Source organism: Glycine max, chromosome 15 (genome assembly GCF_000004515.6).
Source record: "Glycine max cultivar Williams 82 chromosome 15, Glycine_max_v4.0, whole genome shotgun sequence".
In the NCBI taxonomy this organism is placed as follows: Eukaryota; Viridiplantae; Streptophyta; class Magnoliopsida; order Fabales; family Fabaceae; genus Glycine; species Glycine max.
Window position 1 is genome coordinate 1,640,793 of NC_038251.2, and position 16,230 is coordinate 1,657,022.

The 16,230-nt window shown below is 31.7% G+C and overlaps 1 protein-coding gene across 1 annotated transcript; it reads left to right on the forward strand.

Moving 5' to 3' along the window:
- Positions 1–8,098: 8,098 nt before the first annotated feature.
- On the forward strand, positions 8,099–15,731 carry SIK2 (stress-induced receptor-like kinase 2). Its single transcript, NM_001251359.2, has 13 exons — positions 8,099–8,193; positions 8,283–8,814; positions 8,895–9,391; positions 9,516–9,654; positions 9,746–9,817; positions 9,967–10,038; positions 10,123–10,203; positions 13,807–13,964; positions 14,060–14,322; positions 14,408–14,534; positions 14,697–14,765; positions 14,854–15,043; positions 15,176–15,731. The coding sequence occupies exons 1-13, from the start codon at positions 8,112–8,114 to the stop codon at positions 15,585–15,587; spliced, it is 2,694 nt and encodes an 897-aa protein (NP_001238288.2). The 5' UTR covers positions 8,099–8,111; the 3' UTR covers positions 15,588–15,731.
- The last annotated feature ends 499 nt before the right edge of the window (positions 15,732–16,230 follow it).

Below are 16,230 nucleotides of genomic sequence, written 5' to 3' on the forward strand. Positions count from 1 at the left end.
ATTTCAAGATCAATGAGCTTAAGTTTATAGTTACTGGGGGAAAAAAGTCTCAGTAAAATTCTGTATAGTCACCAATAAATCAATAATACATGTTTTTACCAGATACCTTGTGCATTGGTGACTATAGACACCCTATGATTAATACCTGTCATACTGAGTTCTTGTTTGAACCAGAGTTTTTGATAAGAACGGAAATTAATGAAATGACAAAAATGAGTTAAAATTGAGAGTTTCTGCTGACTTTGGTTCCGTTGGTAGTTTTCAGCTTTTATTCAATTGAATGCGATGCAAAATTGCCATTGGATGATACTAGTAAATAGTCAAGAAGGGGTGATGAAGATAGATACTTGATTAATACTCAGGCAATAAGATCAATGCAGATATATGACATTATTTTTTTTGAAAGAAAATAAATAACACGACGATTGTATAAAACAAGTTTAATTTTTATAATTTTACATAATTAACCAATTAAAAATTATCTTAAATATAAATTTCAAAATTATTATTATAAAATTAAACAATCTTTATCATACTTTATATTTTGTAGGTTAAATTTTATTTTTGATAATCTCTCTCTTTTTTATTCAGATTGGTCCGTTACTTAAAAAAAATTAATTTAATTAGTCTTTTTATGTTTTAAAGTGGTTCAAAATATAAAGAACTAAATTAAATTTTATAAAAATAAAAGACTAAAATATAAAAAAAAAAGATAAGATAAAACATCAAAAGTAAATTTAACCTATTTTATAATTGGATAAAAATATAACTTTTTTACATTATCCATATGATCAATGCTAATAATTGACTCCCAACATATTCTCGCTATTGATAGAAAATAATAATTTTTTATGGCTCTATTTTTAAATTAGGAGAGAGTGTTGAAATGAAACCCATTAAAATTTATAATTTTTTTTAAAAATTTAACCAATAAAAAAATGTTAGAAAAATATTTTTTTATAGAGTGAAAATTTAAGTGACATTATTTTTCTCCCACATTAAAAAATTTAACCAACAAACTCTACTTTTTTTTTCTCCCACATTAATTTTCTTTAATTGTTTAAAAAATATGACACAACACCCCCTATACTATATAACTTTCTTATTTGAAAAATATTGCATCATACACTTTAACGAAGGAGGTTGCTGTAAATGTTAAAAAAGTATGATAAATTTGTGTAATTTCATAAAACTTCAAAAGCAGTTAGAATAATTTACTCATAAATTTAGAATTTTATTTATCTATCTATTGAATTATAATTATATATTATAATAATTGTATTCTCGTATTTTGTCAAAATTTAAAAAATAGGAAGTTAATCAAATTATTTATATATTATGTATATTTTGAAAGTATATATAATGTCACTTTTTTTGGTAATATACGATCACTTTTGATGTATATGAATGAAATATTAAATATTTTTAAATTAATATATATTACTTTGTGAACTGAAAGTTTAACGGTGAGTTTCAGATAGAACTACCCATGCCAATTAATAAATTATATAACAATGTAAAAGTTTATACAAAGTATATCGGTATAATTTAATATTATATATATATATATATATATATATAAATTTTTAATTACTTATTTTGTTATAATTTTTTTACTTATCTGTTTTAATCGTATGGTTAATAAATGAATTTTGTATTCCCTAAAATTTATATTTTAATTTCTAATAGATTTATATTGTTTAATTTTTTTAACTTGAATTTTAATGACAGATAACTTTTAGGAATTAGAAAGTAAGTTTTAAGAATTAAAAATCTATTCATTAATTAGAAAATATAAGTTTAAAATTATAAGAATTAAATACATAATTAAACCATAAATAAATAAAGATTCAGATATTATTAAAGTCTAATAACCTTTTCTCTCATGAAAAAAAAGGCTTACCACAACGAATGCAACACACGGTGGCAAAGGGAACAGTGAGGCACAAATTTTTGAATTGCTCTTCACATTTGACTTTCCCTTTTCTCCTTTTTGCACTCAAAAAGCAAAAGCAAAGTTAGTGCATTTGTGATGCAATCCTACCCCGCAAGGACATTGGATAGAAAACTCCAAGTAGATTGGGCCAGAGATGCAGGAGAAGGCCCTAGGGTTCTTATGAGTCTTAGGGTAGATTTCGGGCCCATGGGCTAAGTACGAGCCCACTTATCTTTGTAAATATTAGATTAAAGTTTCATTATTTTTGGGCCTTGTATTTAGGGCTCCATAATGTAGGTAGGGTATCCTAGAAATATAGGATTTTTCAGCCCTTGTATTTTAGGGCACCTAGACTAGTTTTTGTATTAGGGGTAGTTTTGTAATTTCACATGCACTAAGTGGATGTTTGATGTGTGTGGTTGGAAATAAATTTAATTGAATTGGTAGAAGCCCAATCCAATTAAATTTTAGAGGGAGAGGTGAGCATTTGCTTACTACACCCCATTGCCACATCATATAGTCACACTTTATGCATGTCCTTCATGCTTTTCATGCCTCATGATACCTAAGCACACTTAGTGGAGAATCTTGGAATTGATCTTGGATTAGTGGGCTGAACCATAACTAAAATTCACTAATCATAATTAGTGAAATTTTGGCTCCAAAGTTTGGCTCCACAAATTCAATTTCAAATTCAAGTGAAATTTGAATTTCCCTCCAATTTTGTGTGACACTTAGGCTATAAATAGAGGTCATGTGTGTGCATTTTTTTCAACTTTGATCATTTGAATATTAAACTTCAGATCTCAAAGCTCATTTAGAGCACAAAATTTCGTGTTCTTCTCTCCCTTCATTCATCTCCTTCTTCCTCCAAGCTCTTATCCATGGCCTCCTATGGTGGTGAGCTTCTTCTAGACTCATCTTCTCCTTGAAGTGGCGTCTCCTCTCTCTCTTCCTTTTTCCATTCCGCTGCCATTCATCTTCCAAGAAGCAAAGGAATCCATTGATGAAGAAGATCCTAGGCCTACAAGCTCCAATGGAGCTTGCATCATGTGGTATCAAGAGCATCTTCATCTAGGTGATGTTCTTTTGCTTCCTCTATCTTTTTGTTCAGTTAATTCTCTTTAATTCCTTGTTCTTCATCTTATTCTCCATGTATATCCTCCATTGTCTTGTGGTTTGGTGCTGTTTAGAGTAGATTCAAAAAAAATAAACCGATTAAATCTTAGATCTACAATTGTTCTTGCATTTCTATGGTTCAAATTTTGTAGATCTACTCTTGAATCTTGTTTTTGTGATTGATTTTAGGTTCTATCAATTTTCATTCATAATATTCTTGTGCTGAACCTTTAGATCTAAATTTTGTTCAAAAATATTGATTAGAAAAAAAAAACACAAAAATCTAAGTGTAAATCACTTAATCCATGTTGTCTTAGAGTCATGTTTAGTCATAGTACTTGTCACATTATGTTCTAAGTTTGTGTTGAATTTTATTTTGTTGATTGAATTCTAGATACATTTGTTCATGTATTCTTGTCATTCTTAGCCTATCTTTTGAATTTTGAGTCTAATTCATGCATGTTATTTAGTTCATAACATGTTCTAAATCAATTCCTAGAGGTAGTCTTGTTCTTGAACTTTTTTTTTTGCTTTCTAAGTTTCCTACATGATGCCTATGATGAAGTGAGTTGTGGTGCTGAGTTGTGGCTGGATTTGTGAATCAAAATAAGTCTTAAGCTCTCTTTAATTGTGTTACTCAAGATAATTGAGCATAAGCAAACACAAATTGTAACTATCCAAGCCTTAAGCAACATAAACACTACTCTTGATTTCTAGGTTGAAATCGCTGGTGCTGGCAGCTTGAACATACGAACTTGTATAAATTACTGGGAATTGGTCACTACGTTTTTTGAGCTGAAACTTTTACTGAATTTTCTAGACATCTGGAACAAAATTATAAAAAAAGAACCAAGCGATGTGGATTAAAGGAAAAAATAAGAAAAATCTTACAAGTTGGCAGAAAAATCAGTGTCCAGGAAAAAAAAAAGAAAAGTGAAAGGAAAGTGTGCTTGTTGTTTTGGCTCAAAATTTGTTCTATAATTGGTGCCTATTTTATACCAATCCTAGTTCTGAAATTTCAATTGAAAATTATTGTGAAAACAAGTGCCAAAACTAGAGGTTTCTTGAGTCTTTTTTTTTTAGTTTTTCTACTCTACTCTAGAGCCATTCTAGGTTTCTCTTTGAGTCGTAGCTTGCTTTTTTGTGCTTTTCATTGCTTTAATTGTTGAATAATCCTTGGAAATTTGTCTTGTTAAAACTCTATTGGTTTAGCTTTCATTTCATTTTTTTTGTCTTTGGTTATTGCTTGTCTCTTTGTTTCCTTGCTTGTGACTTGTCATATAGGGAATTGGAAAGGAGGATTTGTGCCATATCTTGAAGAATTTGAGTCAAGAAGAAAGGGGCCAACCACCTTAAGAGCTATTGGAGTAAGAAGCACTCCAAATTGAGTGAAATACTAAAGATATAATAGCCACCACAATTGAGGACTTTTTTTTTTTTTTGTAATTTTGTAATTGGCAATTTGTTTTGCTTTCAAATTTTGTAACAAAAAGGCCTTTCATTGGAAGTAAGTTGAGAGCCTCCAATAGGTCACCCTACTTCCATTTGTGTGTAATAATTTTAGGCAATTTCCCCTTAGGATAGTGAGTGTTTTGTTGGGAACCTTAAATGAGGTCATCCAAACACTCTTAGGATCCGCCTAGTTTGCATTTCTTGCACTTTAATTTCTTGCTTATTTTCATAGCTTATTTCCTTTACCCTCCATTGTCAAATCGCCTAGATAGTTTGCCTTTTACCAATTAGTTTTTACCTTATCTTTCACACCTCTTTTAGTGTTTATTTTGGCTAGTTTCAACCATAGTTTCTTTTAACTTTTGTTTTCAAACCCCCAACAAGAAAGAACCATAACTTAGGAACCAACATGAGTCTTCATTCTTCATCTAGTGTTAATGGTGAGGGTTCTACTCCTAAGGACCCCTTGTATAAGATATTAGATGAGTTGAGATCCCTTAAGTTGTGGAAAAAAAAACAAGAGAGAAAAGAAAAAGGTAAAAAAAGAGTGGAAGAAATAAGTCAAGATGAAAGAGAGAAAATAAGAAAGGAAGAAAAAAGAAAAATAATGAAAGAAATGAAAAGAGAAAAACATGTCTCCTATAGTAGTCATAACTCTTGCAAGAGCCTAAGTGAAGAACTTCGTGACTATTATGAAGGAAGGCATAGGTCACATCTTAGACCTCACTCCCATAGGAGAGAAAATGAAAGAAAGCCTCAAGAGGTTAACATTAAACTCCCATACTTCCATGGGAAAGACAATGTAGAGGCTAATTTAGATTGGGAAATAAAGGTAGAGCAACAACTTAAAAGGAAGTCTACTTCAAAATCTTATGGCTCTCACTCTTATCCAAAGAAAGACTAAGGTCAAGGAATCTTAGGGGTGAGACCTTCTAAGCCCAAAGATGATAAGGGGAAGACAATAGAAAAGCAACCCCTTAAGGCTAGTATGCAAGAGAAGACTAGCTCCATGAAGTGCTTTAAATGTCTTGGAAGAGAACACATTACTTCTCAATGCCCCACCAAGAAAATCATGATTATGAGGGGCCAAGACATTTATAGTAGCCAAGATGAGGCTACTACTTCACCTTCCTCTAGTAAAAGTGAAGAAGCAAAAGGGGAAGAATCTAGTGAAGAGATCTACCCCCAAGAAGAAAGACAACCTTTAATGGTTAAGGAGGAGTGTAAGGAGGTAAGTGTCTCCTCCAAGAGGTTAGCTAAGAAGGAAAGACATTTTGAAATAAAGACAAATATTAAAGAAATTTCCCTTTTTAGACAACCTCCACATTTTCTCCTTTGTAAAAAGACTCTTGTTAGCATTGCCACATCTCTTAGGCTTGAGTTTATTCCTCAAGTAAAGGAGTTGTTGGATGAGGGTTTGGTTCGCAAGAGATTAAATCCTTGTGCTTTGTTGGTGCCCAAAATAGGTATTATTAGACACCAAATCCCAAAAATAGGTGGTGTGATGAATGCTTTGGGTGGTGCAACACTCTTTTCTAAAATCACTCGTGCACCCAACATCTTCATGATTTGTGTACATAGGGACTCGTTAGGTAGGTTTGTTCTTATTTTTAGTTTCAATACAAACTTAGGCACTCATATGGGACACCTTAGGTTTGTCATATTTTTTGGTAGGAATAATCAACATGAAAATATAGAAAAAGGTATGTTCTATTGCTTTACTTTTCTTAATTTTTTAAATTGTGATCAAGGGGTTCCCATGAACCCTAAGAGAATAAAGGTCATTCCTGAGTGGCCCGCTCCACCAAGTGTAAGAAAAATTTGGGGCTTCCAAGACTTAACAAACTTTTACAAAAGGTTTGCCCCGTATTTTTCTATACTTGTAGCACCACTCATTGAGTTGGTGAGGAACCATGTTCCTTCATGGGAAGATGCCCAGGAAATGAGTTTTCAGACCTTACCTTACTTCAACATACTAAACACCACTAATACATATGTTTTTGTTATTTTTACAGGTGTTGAGGGAAAAAGCCCAGAGTTTCAAGAACCTCGGGATTTGAGGTCAAATCCTTTTCAAGGGGGAGGGAATAATGCAATCCTACCCCGCAAGGGCATTGGATAGAAAACTCCAAGTAGATTGGGCCAGAGATGCAGGAGAAGGCCCTAGGGTTCTTATGAGCCTTAGGGTAGATTTCGGGCCCATGGGCTAAGTACAAGCCCACTTATCTTTGTAAATATTAGATTAAAGTTTCATTATTTTTGGGCCTTGTATTTAGGGCTCCATAATGTAGGTAGGGTACCCTAGAAATATAGGATTTTTCAGCCCTTGTATTTTAGGGCACCTAGACTAGTTTTTGTATTAGGGGTAGTTTTGTAATTTCACATGCACTAAGTGGATGTTTGAAGTGTATGGTTGGAAATAAATTTAATTGAATTGGTAGAAACCCAATCCAATTAAATTTTAGAGGGGGAGGTGAGCATTTGCTTACTACACCCCATTGCCACATCATATAGTCACACTTTGTGCATGTCCTTCATGTTTTTCATGCCTCATGACACCTAAGCACACTTAGTGAAGAATCTTGGAATTGATCTTGGATTAGTGGGCTGAACCATAACTAAAATTCACTAATCATAATTAGTGAAATTTTGGCTCCAAAGTTTGGCTCCACAAATTCAATTTCAAATTCAAGTGAAATTTGAATTTCCCTCCAATTTTGTGTGACACTTAGGCTATAAATAGAGGTCATGTGTGTGCATTTTTTTCAACTTTGATCATTTGAATATTAAACTTCAGATCTCAAAACTCATTTAGAGCACAAAATTTCGTGCTCTTCTCTTCCTCTCCCTTCATTCATCTCCTTCTTCCTCCAAGCTCTTATCCCTGGCCTCCTATGGTGGTGAGCTTCTTTTAGACTCATCTTCTTCTTGAAGTGGCGTCTCCTCTCGCTCTTCCTTTTTCCATTCCGCTGCCATTAATCTTCCAAGAAGCAAAGGAATCCATTGATGAAGAAGATCCTAGGCCTACAAGCTCCAATGGAGCTTGCATCAATTTGTATGACCTTAAGCGCAGGAAACAGGAACAATTTTGGGAAAAAAAATCAAAAGGGGAGTGTAATAGTAATAAGGGGAAGTGGAAATAGAAAATAGCAAAAAAAAAGACCCTCTTTCTATGCACGTCAGTGGTGGGCCAAGCAACAAGGGAAAGGCTAACGTGTGGACGTTGGAATCAAAGGCGAAGCTATTTGTTTTGTTTAGTCATCGACTTCTACTGCACGGCTATAATAGTCATCTTCTAGTCGTCTATAGCTTCTCTTGTTTTCTTTTCTCCATTGCAATCACAATCTGAGGTTGTGGACGTACGCTGGAAACAAAGAATCCAAGGTATTGCTTTTGTTTTGTTTTGTCCCTCCGGTCGCCGCAATCACAATCTGAGGAAGTCTATAGTCGTCGTCCGTTTCTTGTATGGAATCTACTGACACAACATATTCCACATTGACCACGTCGCCAAAACACAAATGTGTAGTATAAGTCATAACAGCAACCTGATATATATTTGCCATTTTCTACTTCAAAGGCACAAGACAGAAGCTGGTGATAAGAAATGGGAATGTCCAGGAGTTTCCTAGTTGCTTTTCTAGGATGTCTACTTCTTGCCGTTCCAATTCAAGCTCAGGATCAATCAGGTTTGATAACAAATTATTATATCATTACCCAATAAAGGTTTAGCTGAAGCCTCAAGACCCATGCTTAATGTATGCATTTTATGTTTTAGGATTCATCAGCATAGCTTGCGGAGCTCCTGCAGGTGTGAACTTTACTGTGCCGAAAACAGGCTTAAACTATACATCAGATGCAAATTTCATAAATACTGGTGTGAGCAGGACAATAGTACCTGAACTCAGAGATCAGTTTCAAAGATACGTGTGGAATCTCAGAAGCTTCCCGGAAGGAAAAAGGAACTGCTACAAAATAAACATCACAAGAGGCTCCAAGTATCTGATCAGGGCTTCTTTTTTGTACGGAAATTATGATGGCTTAAATATGTTACCACAGTTTGATCTTCTTCTCGGGGCTAACCGGTGGCGTACAGTGAACATAAACAATGCATCCGTTAGTCGAGATTTTGAGATCATATATGTACCTTCACTGGATTACGTACATATCTGTATGGTTGACACAGGCCTTGGGACACCATTTATATCAGCTATAGAGTTGAGGTCTTTGAGAAATGACATTTATGAAACTGAATTTGGATCATTGGAAAAGTACATCCGTCGGGATTTAGGTTCAAACAAAGGCTACAGGTGAAATTGCACAAGTTTTGAATTAAATCTTTTGCATTAAAAGATTCTATTCTATTGGACTTACTTTGATTTTCTCACAGGTACGACGATGATGTTTATGATCGTTACTGGAGCTATGACGATGCAGATACATGGTATGACAATGTAGATAAATGGAGAAAGCTAAATTTTCCGATTGATGCTGATTCTTTAGTGCAGAACAAATACCAACCGCCAGCTGTTGTCATGAGCACCGCAGTTACACCAGCAAATGTTAGTGCTCCATTGGTAATAAGCTGGGAGCCAGATGATCCAAAAGAGTCATTCTATGTTTACATGCACTTCACAGAGATTCAAGTGTTAGCAAAGAATCAGACGAGAGAGTTCAACATCACCCTGAACGGAAAGCTATGGTATGAAAATGAGTCTCCTAGGTACCACAGTGTCAATACTATATATAGCACTTCAGGCATCAGTGGGAAATTAATTAATTTTTCATTTGTGATGACCGAGACTTCTACCCTACCTCCCATCATCAATGCCATTGAAATTTACAGAGTGAAAGAGTTCCCGCAACAAGACACATACCAAGGAGATGGTATGCCAAGAAAACAAAAAATATGATTTCTAACATCTAAAATCCATTTCTCTGGTTTACACTAATATAGTTAATCTACACTTTTTTACAATAATTTATTTATTTACTTGCATTTCAATAATAGTTGATGCGATTACAACCATCAAGTCTGTTTATGGGGTGACAAGAGATTGGCAAGGTGATCCATGCAGCCCGAAAGACTACTTGTGGGAGGGTCTGAATTGTACGTATCCCGTAATTGACTCCCCAAGAATCATAACTTTGTAAGTCATCTTTTCCAATTTAACATTATAGCTTTAGAAAACTGAGTCTGAAATGATAACATATATAATAACTACTGGTTGTGCAAAACAGGAACTTATCTTCAAGTGGATTGTCAGGAAAGATAGACCCTTCAATTTTAAATCTCACCATGTTGGAGAAGTTGTGAGTTTTTTATTTTGTTTCACCTGGTCCAATAATGATGAGACTAGAAAATCCCTTATTTCAAATATTTTTATTCTTTCTTTTATGTACTTATGTGTCAAGAATAAGATTTAAACATACTTAAAACGGCCAAGTTATTTGCTTTGCAGGGATTTATCAAACAATAGCTTAAACGGTGAAGTTCCTGATTTTCTGTCTCAATTACAATACTTGAAGATCTTGTAAGTTACTGGATGTCTGGAACTATGTGATTCCTCTGCATTTAGAAAATAGAAAAGGATATTAAAGTTTTCGTCTTTTGGCAGGAACTTGGAGAATAATAACCTCTCCGGTTCAATTCCCTCAACACTTGTTGAAAAATCTAAGGAAGGTTCCCTATCATTAAGGTATGGATCCTATTGAAAATTCTCAAATTCATAATATCGTCATTTTTTAACGCAATGACTACCAATTAGTTATATTTTAGTCTTTTACGTAAATCTCCTTTATCTATATATGTCCAATATTTTGCAGTTATCTCTCTCAATGGCACTAGATATTTTATTTTATTTTATTTTAATTCAACGGACGTGACCAAATTATGGATGACTTGTAAGGTTTACTAAGAGTTAAAACATAAATCTTCTTTATATTTTTATGCAAGTGTGGGCCAAAATTCACATCCATCTATGTGAATCTGGTCAATGCAATGAAAAGGAAAAAGAAAAGGGAGAGAGGAAGAGGACAAAAAGAACATGTTACACCCATAGTAGCATCAGTTCGTGGGGTTGAAAGTTATCCTTCTAGAAGCCAAAAATTATCATGTTGTCATTTAACTGAGAAATTTAAGGATTGAGATAAAAAAATCAAAGACTAAAATTAGTAAATATTTAGTTGGAGGAGTAAAATCAAAAATCTTGAATAATTAAGAGACTAAAAACATATTTTACTTAAAAAATAACAGTTGATTGAAGTATCATATTGGTTCAAGTTAAAAAAGTATTTATTTAAAAATAAAATTAATTATAATTTATTTGATTCAAATTTAAAAAATAAATAATTGAATCAAAATAATTAATTTGATTTAAATTGTCGAGTTCATTTGGTTAATGCAATTTGATAAGCCCCTACATATAAAAACTTTTCAATACAAGTGGAGGGGAGAATAAAATTCTCCACTCCAAGAATTTGACCGGAGATTTTTTTTTTCCATAAATCATAAGTTGAAAAAAAAATTAATTTTTCATGTTTAACATGCATTTTTTTAAAAATAACATTCTTAGGATAAGATGTTTCTTGGGAATATTTTTTAATTAGTTTCCCACAAATTTTTTTATGGGAGACATTATATTTTTGAATTTTTCTTTTAAAAACATCATGTTAGTCTTTATAAAATTATATAATGTAAAAAATAATTAAAATAATCAGTAAAAATATACAAACTCTTTGATCTTTAGAAAAATTATCTAAAAAATTTCAATGATTAACTAAATTTTTTTTATTCAATCCCATAAAACATGATTCCTGGACAAGAACAAAATTCTCCCCTACCAAATACTCCCTTGCATATACAGACATTTTTTAATCCTCGTTTTCTTTAGGTGATTTTGAACCCTCTTTTTATTTTGCATCGAATAAAATTTTAAACTAATTAGTAATTGAAAATTATACGTATCTTTGCATGAACTTCCCAAAATTTTGTCCCCTTAAATAGTCTATTAATAGTTAATTAAAAAAACTTACAACATTAATTATCGTAAAAGTTTGCGGTCAAATTAATTCTTCATTTATATAAAAGAATAATATTACCATGTTCATCTTTATATATGATTTAAGTAGCAATTGTCTAATTGGTTGAATAAAATGTATAAATATTGTAAATTCTTGTATTGTCTTTGAGATAAAAAATATATATGATTTAAGTATTGCCAAATTCTAAGATTAGTTATTTATTTATTTATATTATTTTTAGGAATTTTTTTTTAAGATCACATATCATCCTTGAAACATGAGAGATAATCTTGTTATAAAATTATGATCAATATGAACAACAAAACTCTATATCCTATCAGGTAACTCATTTTTAAGGAATTTTAAGTAATTTCATTTTTCAAATTATTTTGTCCTCAAATAAGTGAGTTTTAATTATGATATTAGAATGGAAGGAGTTATCTATTTTATTTTCTGAAATTTAGATAGAATTTTCATTTATTTTCTTATATTTCAATGTTTTTTAGGTAATAAAGAAGGGAGATTAGAATTCAAATAGATTAATAAAGAAAACCAAAAGAAAAAAAGAGTAGACTCTTTAAGAGTTTTAAGTTTGTTTTTTTCATCTTGTATGAGTTATTTGACACACGCATAAAAGGTGAAAACAGATGCTTATGGATATTTTTCTTTTATCTAATTTTGCATTCATTGTATAGGGTTAAATTTCTTGAATTTATACTTTAATTCTTCTCAACTTATTTCCTTAGAGATAATTCTTTCTCTAAGAATAGACTACAAAACAAAAACATTTTTTGTTCCTTTGTTGGAATTATAAAAGTAGTAACTTTTTTTTACAGAATAAAAGTAGTAACCCTTATTTAGTTTCCTTTGGATAACCCACAATATAATATTCATTGGATTATTTGGTTGTTTAATAAATAAGTTTTTTTAATAATTTCTAACATTTTTTAGAAATATTACTTCAAATAATATTTTTTTAAAATGTTAGATTCTAATTTATTTATTTATTTTTTATCTTTAAAATATTTATTAAATTTCTTTTTCACCTTTTGAAATAAAATAGGATTTTATTATTATTTTTTACTTATGATGACATTATACTTTACAAAATTGATGCTATTTATTTTAACTATTATGCTGTTATTAATTAATATAATACAAGTATAATGCTTAATTAAGTATAGGTTACTTTTTTTTACTTATTTTAAATTTAATTAAAAATATTTTAAGATATAATATAAGACTAATACTAGAATAAATAATACGAAAAAATGTAATAATTAAAACTAAAAATATAATTAAAATAATTCACTCATTAATAAAAAATTACAGGAATTTAAATTAAATTAATTAAAGATTAAAATTGCAACACCTGAAATAAAATTAAAATTTATATAAATAGACAATAATCCAATTTGGAAGTATAGACTTGTGGTTGTGGAGGTTGGAAGCAAAGAGCAAAGCTATTTCTTTAGTTTAGTCATTGTCTCATACTTCACAGCACAAAGTGTTAGAGTATTTGACCGAGTTAGCGTCTAAAATGGTTTTCGTGTAAGCTAGATAAGGTCAGTGGCACTGCCACCGTGAATCACAATCACAATCTATACTTGTCTACAAGGAGGGCCACACGACTCGGTGGGTTTACTCTCAAATTCATGATATGGTTATTTGTGGTGATGATTATCATTAATTGGTTATATTTAAGGCAGTACTTGGGATGTGATTTCAACTCGATCTTAAAATTTCAGCTTCAGTAGTTTTGCCTAACTTTAACCCCAAAAATTGACACATGAAATAAGAGTTGCTCCCAAGTTATATACGCCAGTCAATTTGTACATGATTGTCGATCTGCCACATCACTAGTGCATGGGGTCTCCAACACTCAACGATAACTTATGAAAACACCTCAGGACTTGTATCGAAATAGTTCAACCGTACCCCATTTTTCCTTTTGATTATGGGAACAACTTAAATAAAAATTATTACATGATTAACACTTATTCAATAAGCACTTATTAATTAAACCATTGATACAAACGCATCCTTGGTCCATCTTTTTCTAGATTTCACCTTAAAATAGAAAATTATTGGGTCAAGCACATTTTATGAAAATCTCTTAAAATAATTTTTATGGTGTCGCCTTTGTTTTTCCTTTTCCATAGGGGCAATAGTTGATCCACTGAATCTCTAGGCACAAGCAAAATGAATTGAAGAATCTTTTTATATTATCGATGACTTAAAACATATATATTTTCTTCTGTGATTACTTTCCATGCTAGTGTGGGCCAAAATCCATATCTATGTGAATCTGGTCAATGCAATTTCGAGAAGAAACAAAAGAACATTGTTACGCTCATAGTAGCATCAATTAGTGGGGCGTTGATTCTTCTAGTAGCCGTGGCAATATTGTGGACCCTTAAAAGGAGAAAATCAAAAGGTAATATATGCTGCGATTTTAAAAGATTCGTATTTTTTTATCAATGATTTGCCAAACAAATTCATTCTTGACCTATTAATTTTCCAATATTGTAGAAAAATCAACAGCTTTGATGGAAGTGAATGATGAAAGTGAGATCTCACGCCTGCAATCCACAAAAAAAGATGATTCATTACTGCAAGTCAAAAAACAAATATATTCATACTCTGACGTCCTTAAAATCACCAACAATTTCAATACAATTATTGGTAAAGGAGGATTTGGAACAGTTTACCTGGGCTATATCGATGACAGTCCAGTTGCAGTGAAAGTGCTTTCTCCATCGTCTGTAAATGGCTTTCAACAATTTCAAGCAGAGGTAATTTTTTAATCGCTTTACACTAGCTTTTTTAGATAAGTAACAAATATATATGGTTAAACATGGTTGTGATTTTCATTTCCAGGTTAAACTTCTAGTCAAAGTTCATCACAAAAACTTAACATCCCTTATTGGTTATTGCAATGAAGGAACCAATAAGGCTCTCATATATGAGTATATGGCTAATGGGAACTTACAAGAACATCTCTCTGGTTAGTTGTCAAATAAAATTAATTTCTTGTTAAAAATGTGTGCAAATCAATTTCCAAACTAGGTTTGTATTCTGAAACTCTGGATATAGAAGTTTTCATATGATTAACTTCTAGTAAACAAAAACCAACATGTATAGAAAGTTACACAACTTGTTCCTGTAGGTAAACACAGCAAATCAATGTTCTTGAGCTGGGAGGACAGACTTCGTATAGCAGTGGATGCAGCCTTAGGTCAGAAACTAAAATTCAAATTATTTTGACAGTTTTGTTAAGTCCCTTTTTACCCTGTTAATATGTTTACCCGCAAATATAATCTCAGGATTGGAGTATCTGCAAAATGGTTGCAAGCCTCCAATAATCCACAGAGATGTAAAATCTACAAACATCTTGTTGAATGAACACTTCCAAGCAAAATTGTCTGATTTTGGTCTATCCAAAGCTATCCCAACTGATGGGGAATCTCTCGTGTCAACTGTCCTTGCTGGTACTCCTGGTTATCTGGACCCTCAGTAAGCATTTCAATTATTTTCCTATCCATCATTTTCTGCGAAAATATATATAGTGAGAGTTTCTACGTCGATATTTGAGTTATGACCACAAACTCTCAGAAAATAAATTGGGTTACATGTCTTTTCTTGCAGCTGCCACATATCCAGTAGATTAACACAGAAAAGCGATGTTTATAGCTTTGGAGTTGTTCTTTTGGAAATAATCACAAACCAACCAGTAATGGAAAGGAATCAAGAAAAGGGTCACATAAGAGAAAGGGTTAGGTCCTTGATTGAGAAAGGGGATATCAGGGCCATAGTTGACTCAAGGTTAGAAGGAGATTATGACATTAACTCAGCTTGGAAAGCCTTAGAAATAGCAATGGCTTGTGTTTCTCAAAATCCCAACGAAAGGCCAATCATGAGTGAGATTGCTATTGAACTAAAGGAGACATTAGCGATCGAAGAATTAGCTCGAGCAAAACATTGTGATGCCAATCCCAGATATTTAGTTGAAGCGGTTAGCGTGAATGTGGACACCGAATTCATGCCCCTGGCGAGGTAGAAACTTACCTAAAGAAGAATAACATAATATATGTCGTCAAAAATAAGTCATTAAAGTGTGTTGGAGGATGAAGACGAGTTAATGAAATCAAGCCACAAAAGAGATGCGTGTAAAAATAAATAATGAAAGAATGAAAACCTGTGTTATTTAATTTTTCCTTGAATAAGATTTATAGTTTTATAAAACATGATAATACAATATAGTTTTATAATTTCATTCAATCTCAAATTAATATTTAAATTATTTTAAAAATTAATAAATTTATTTATCTGATGAATTGTGATTGGATGATTATATAAAATTTTTTATGTTGATGAATTGTGATTGAATGATTATATAAAACTTTTTATGTTGTTAATGCATGATGATTTTTCTCAAATTTATAAAATAAGTTATTTTTACCTTGAGTTCTTATTTGGTAAAAAACAATTGAGTTTGTATGAAATGAATTAAGGTAATTTGATATTTTAAAAAATAAATTATTTATTTATTTTTTTTGCTTTAAATTAAATTTAGTCTACAATTTGAGAAGTGAGTGCAAATTGTTGTAAGTTCGGATATTGGAGTTTGACTTCACTTCTTGAAGAGAGAAAAAAAGTCTATATTTGGCTTTTTTTGTATTAAAACTTCCAAATTTCTAAAC

Excerpts from the sequence above, each read along its gene's own strand:
- SIK2 (NM_001251359.2), top strand. The coding sequence starts at position 8,112 with ATGGGAATGTCCAGGAGTTTCCTAGTTGCTTTTCTAGGATGTCTACTT. Across the intron at positions 9,392-9,515 it reads AGACACATACCAAGGAGATG|TTGATGCGATTACAACCATC; the intron begins GTATGCCAAGAA and ends TTTCAATAATAG. Across the intron at positions 10,204-13,806 it reads GAAGGTTCCCTATCATTAAG|TGTGGGCCAAAATCCATATC; the intron begins GTATGGATCCTA and ends TTTCCATGCTAG.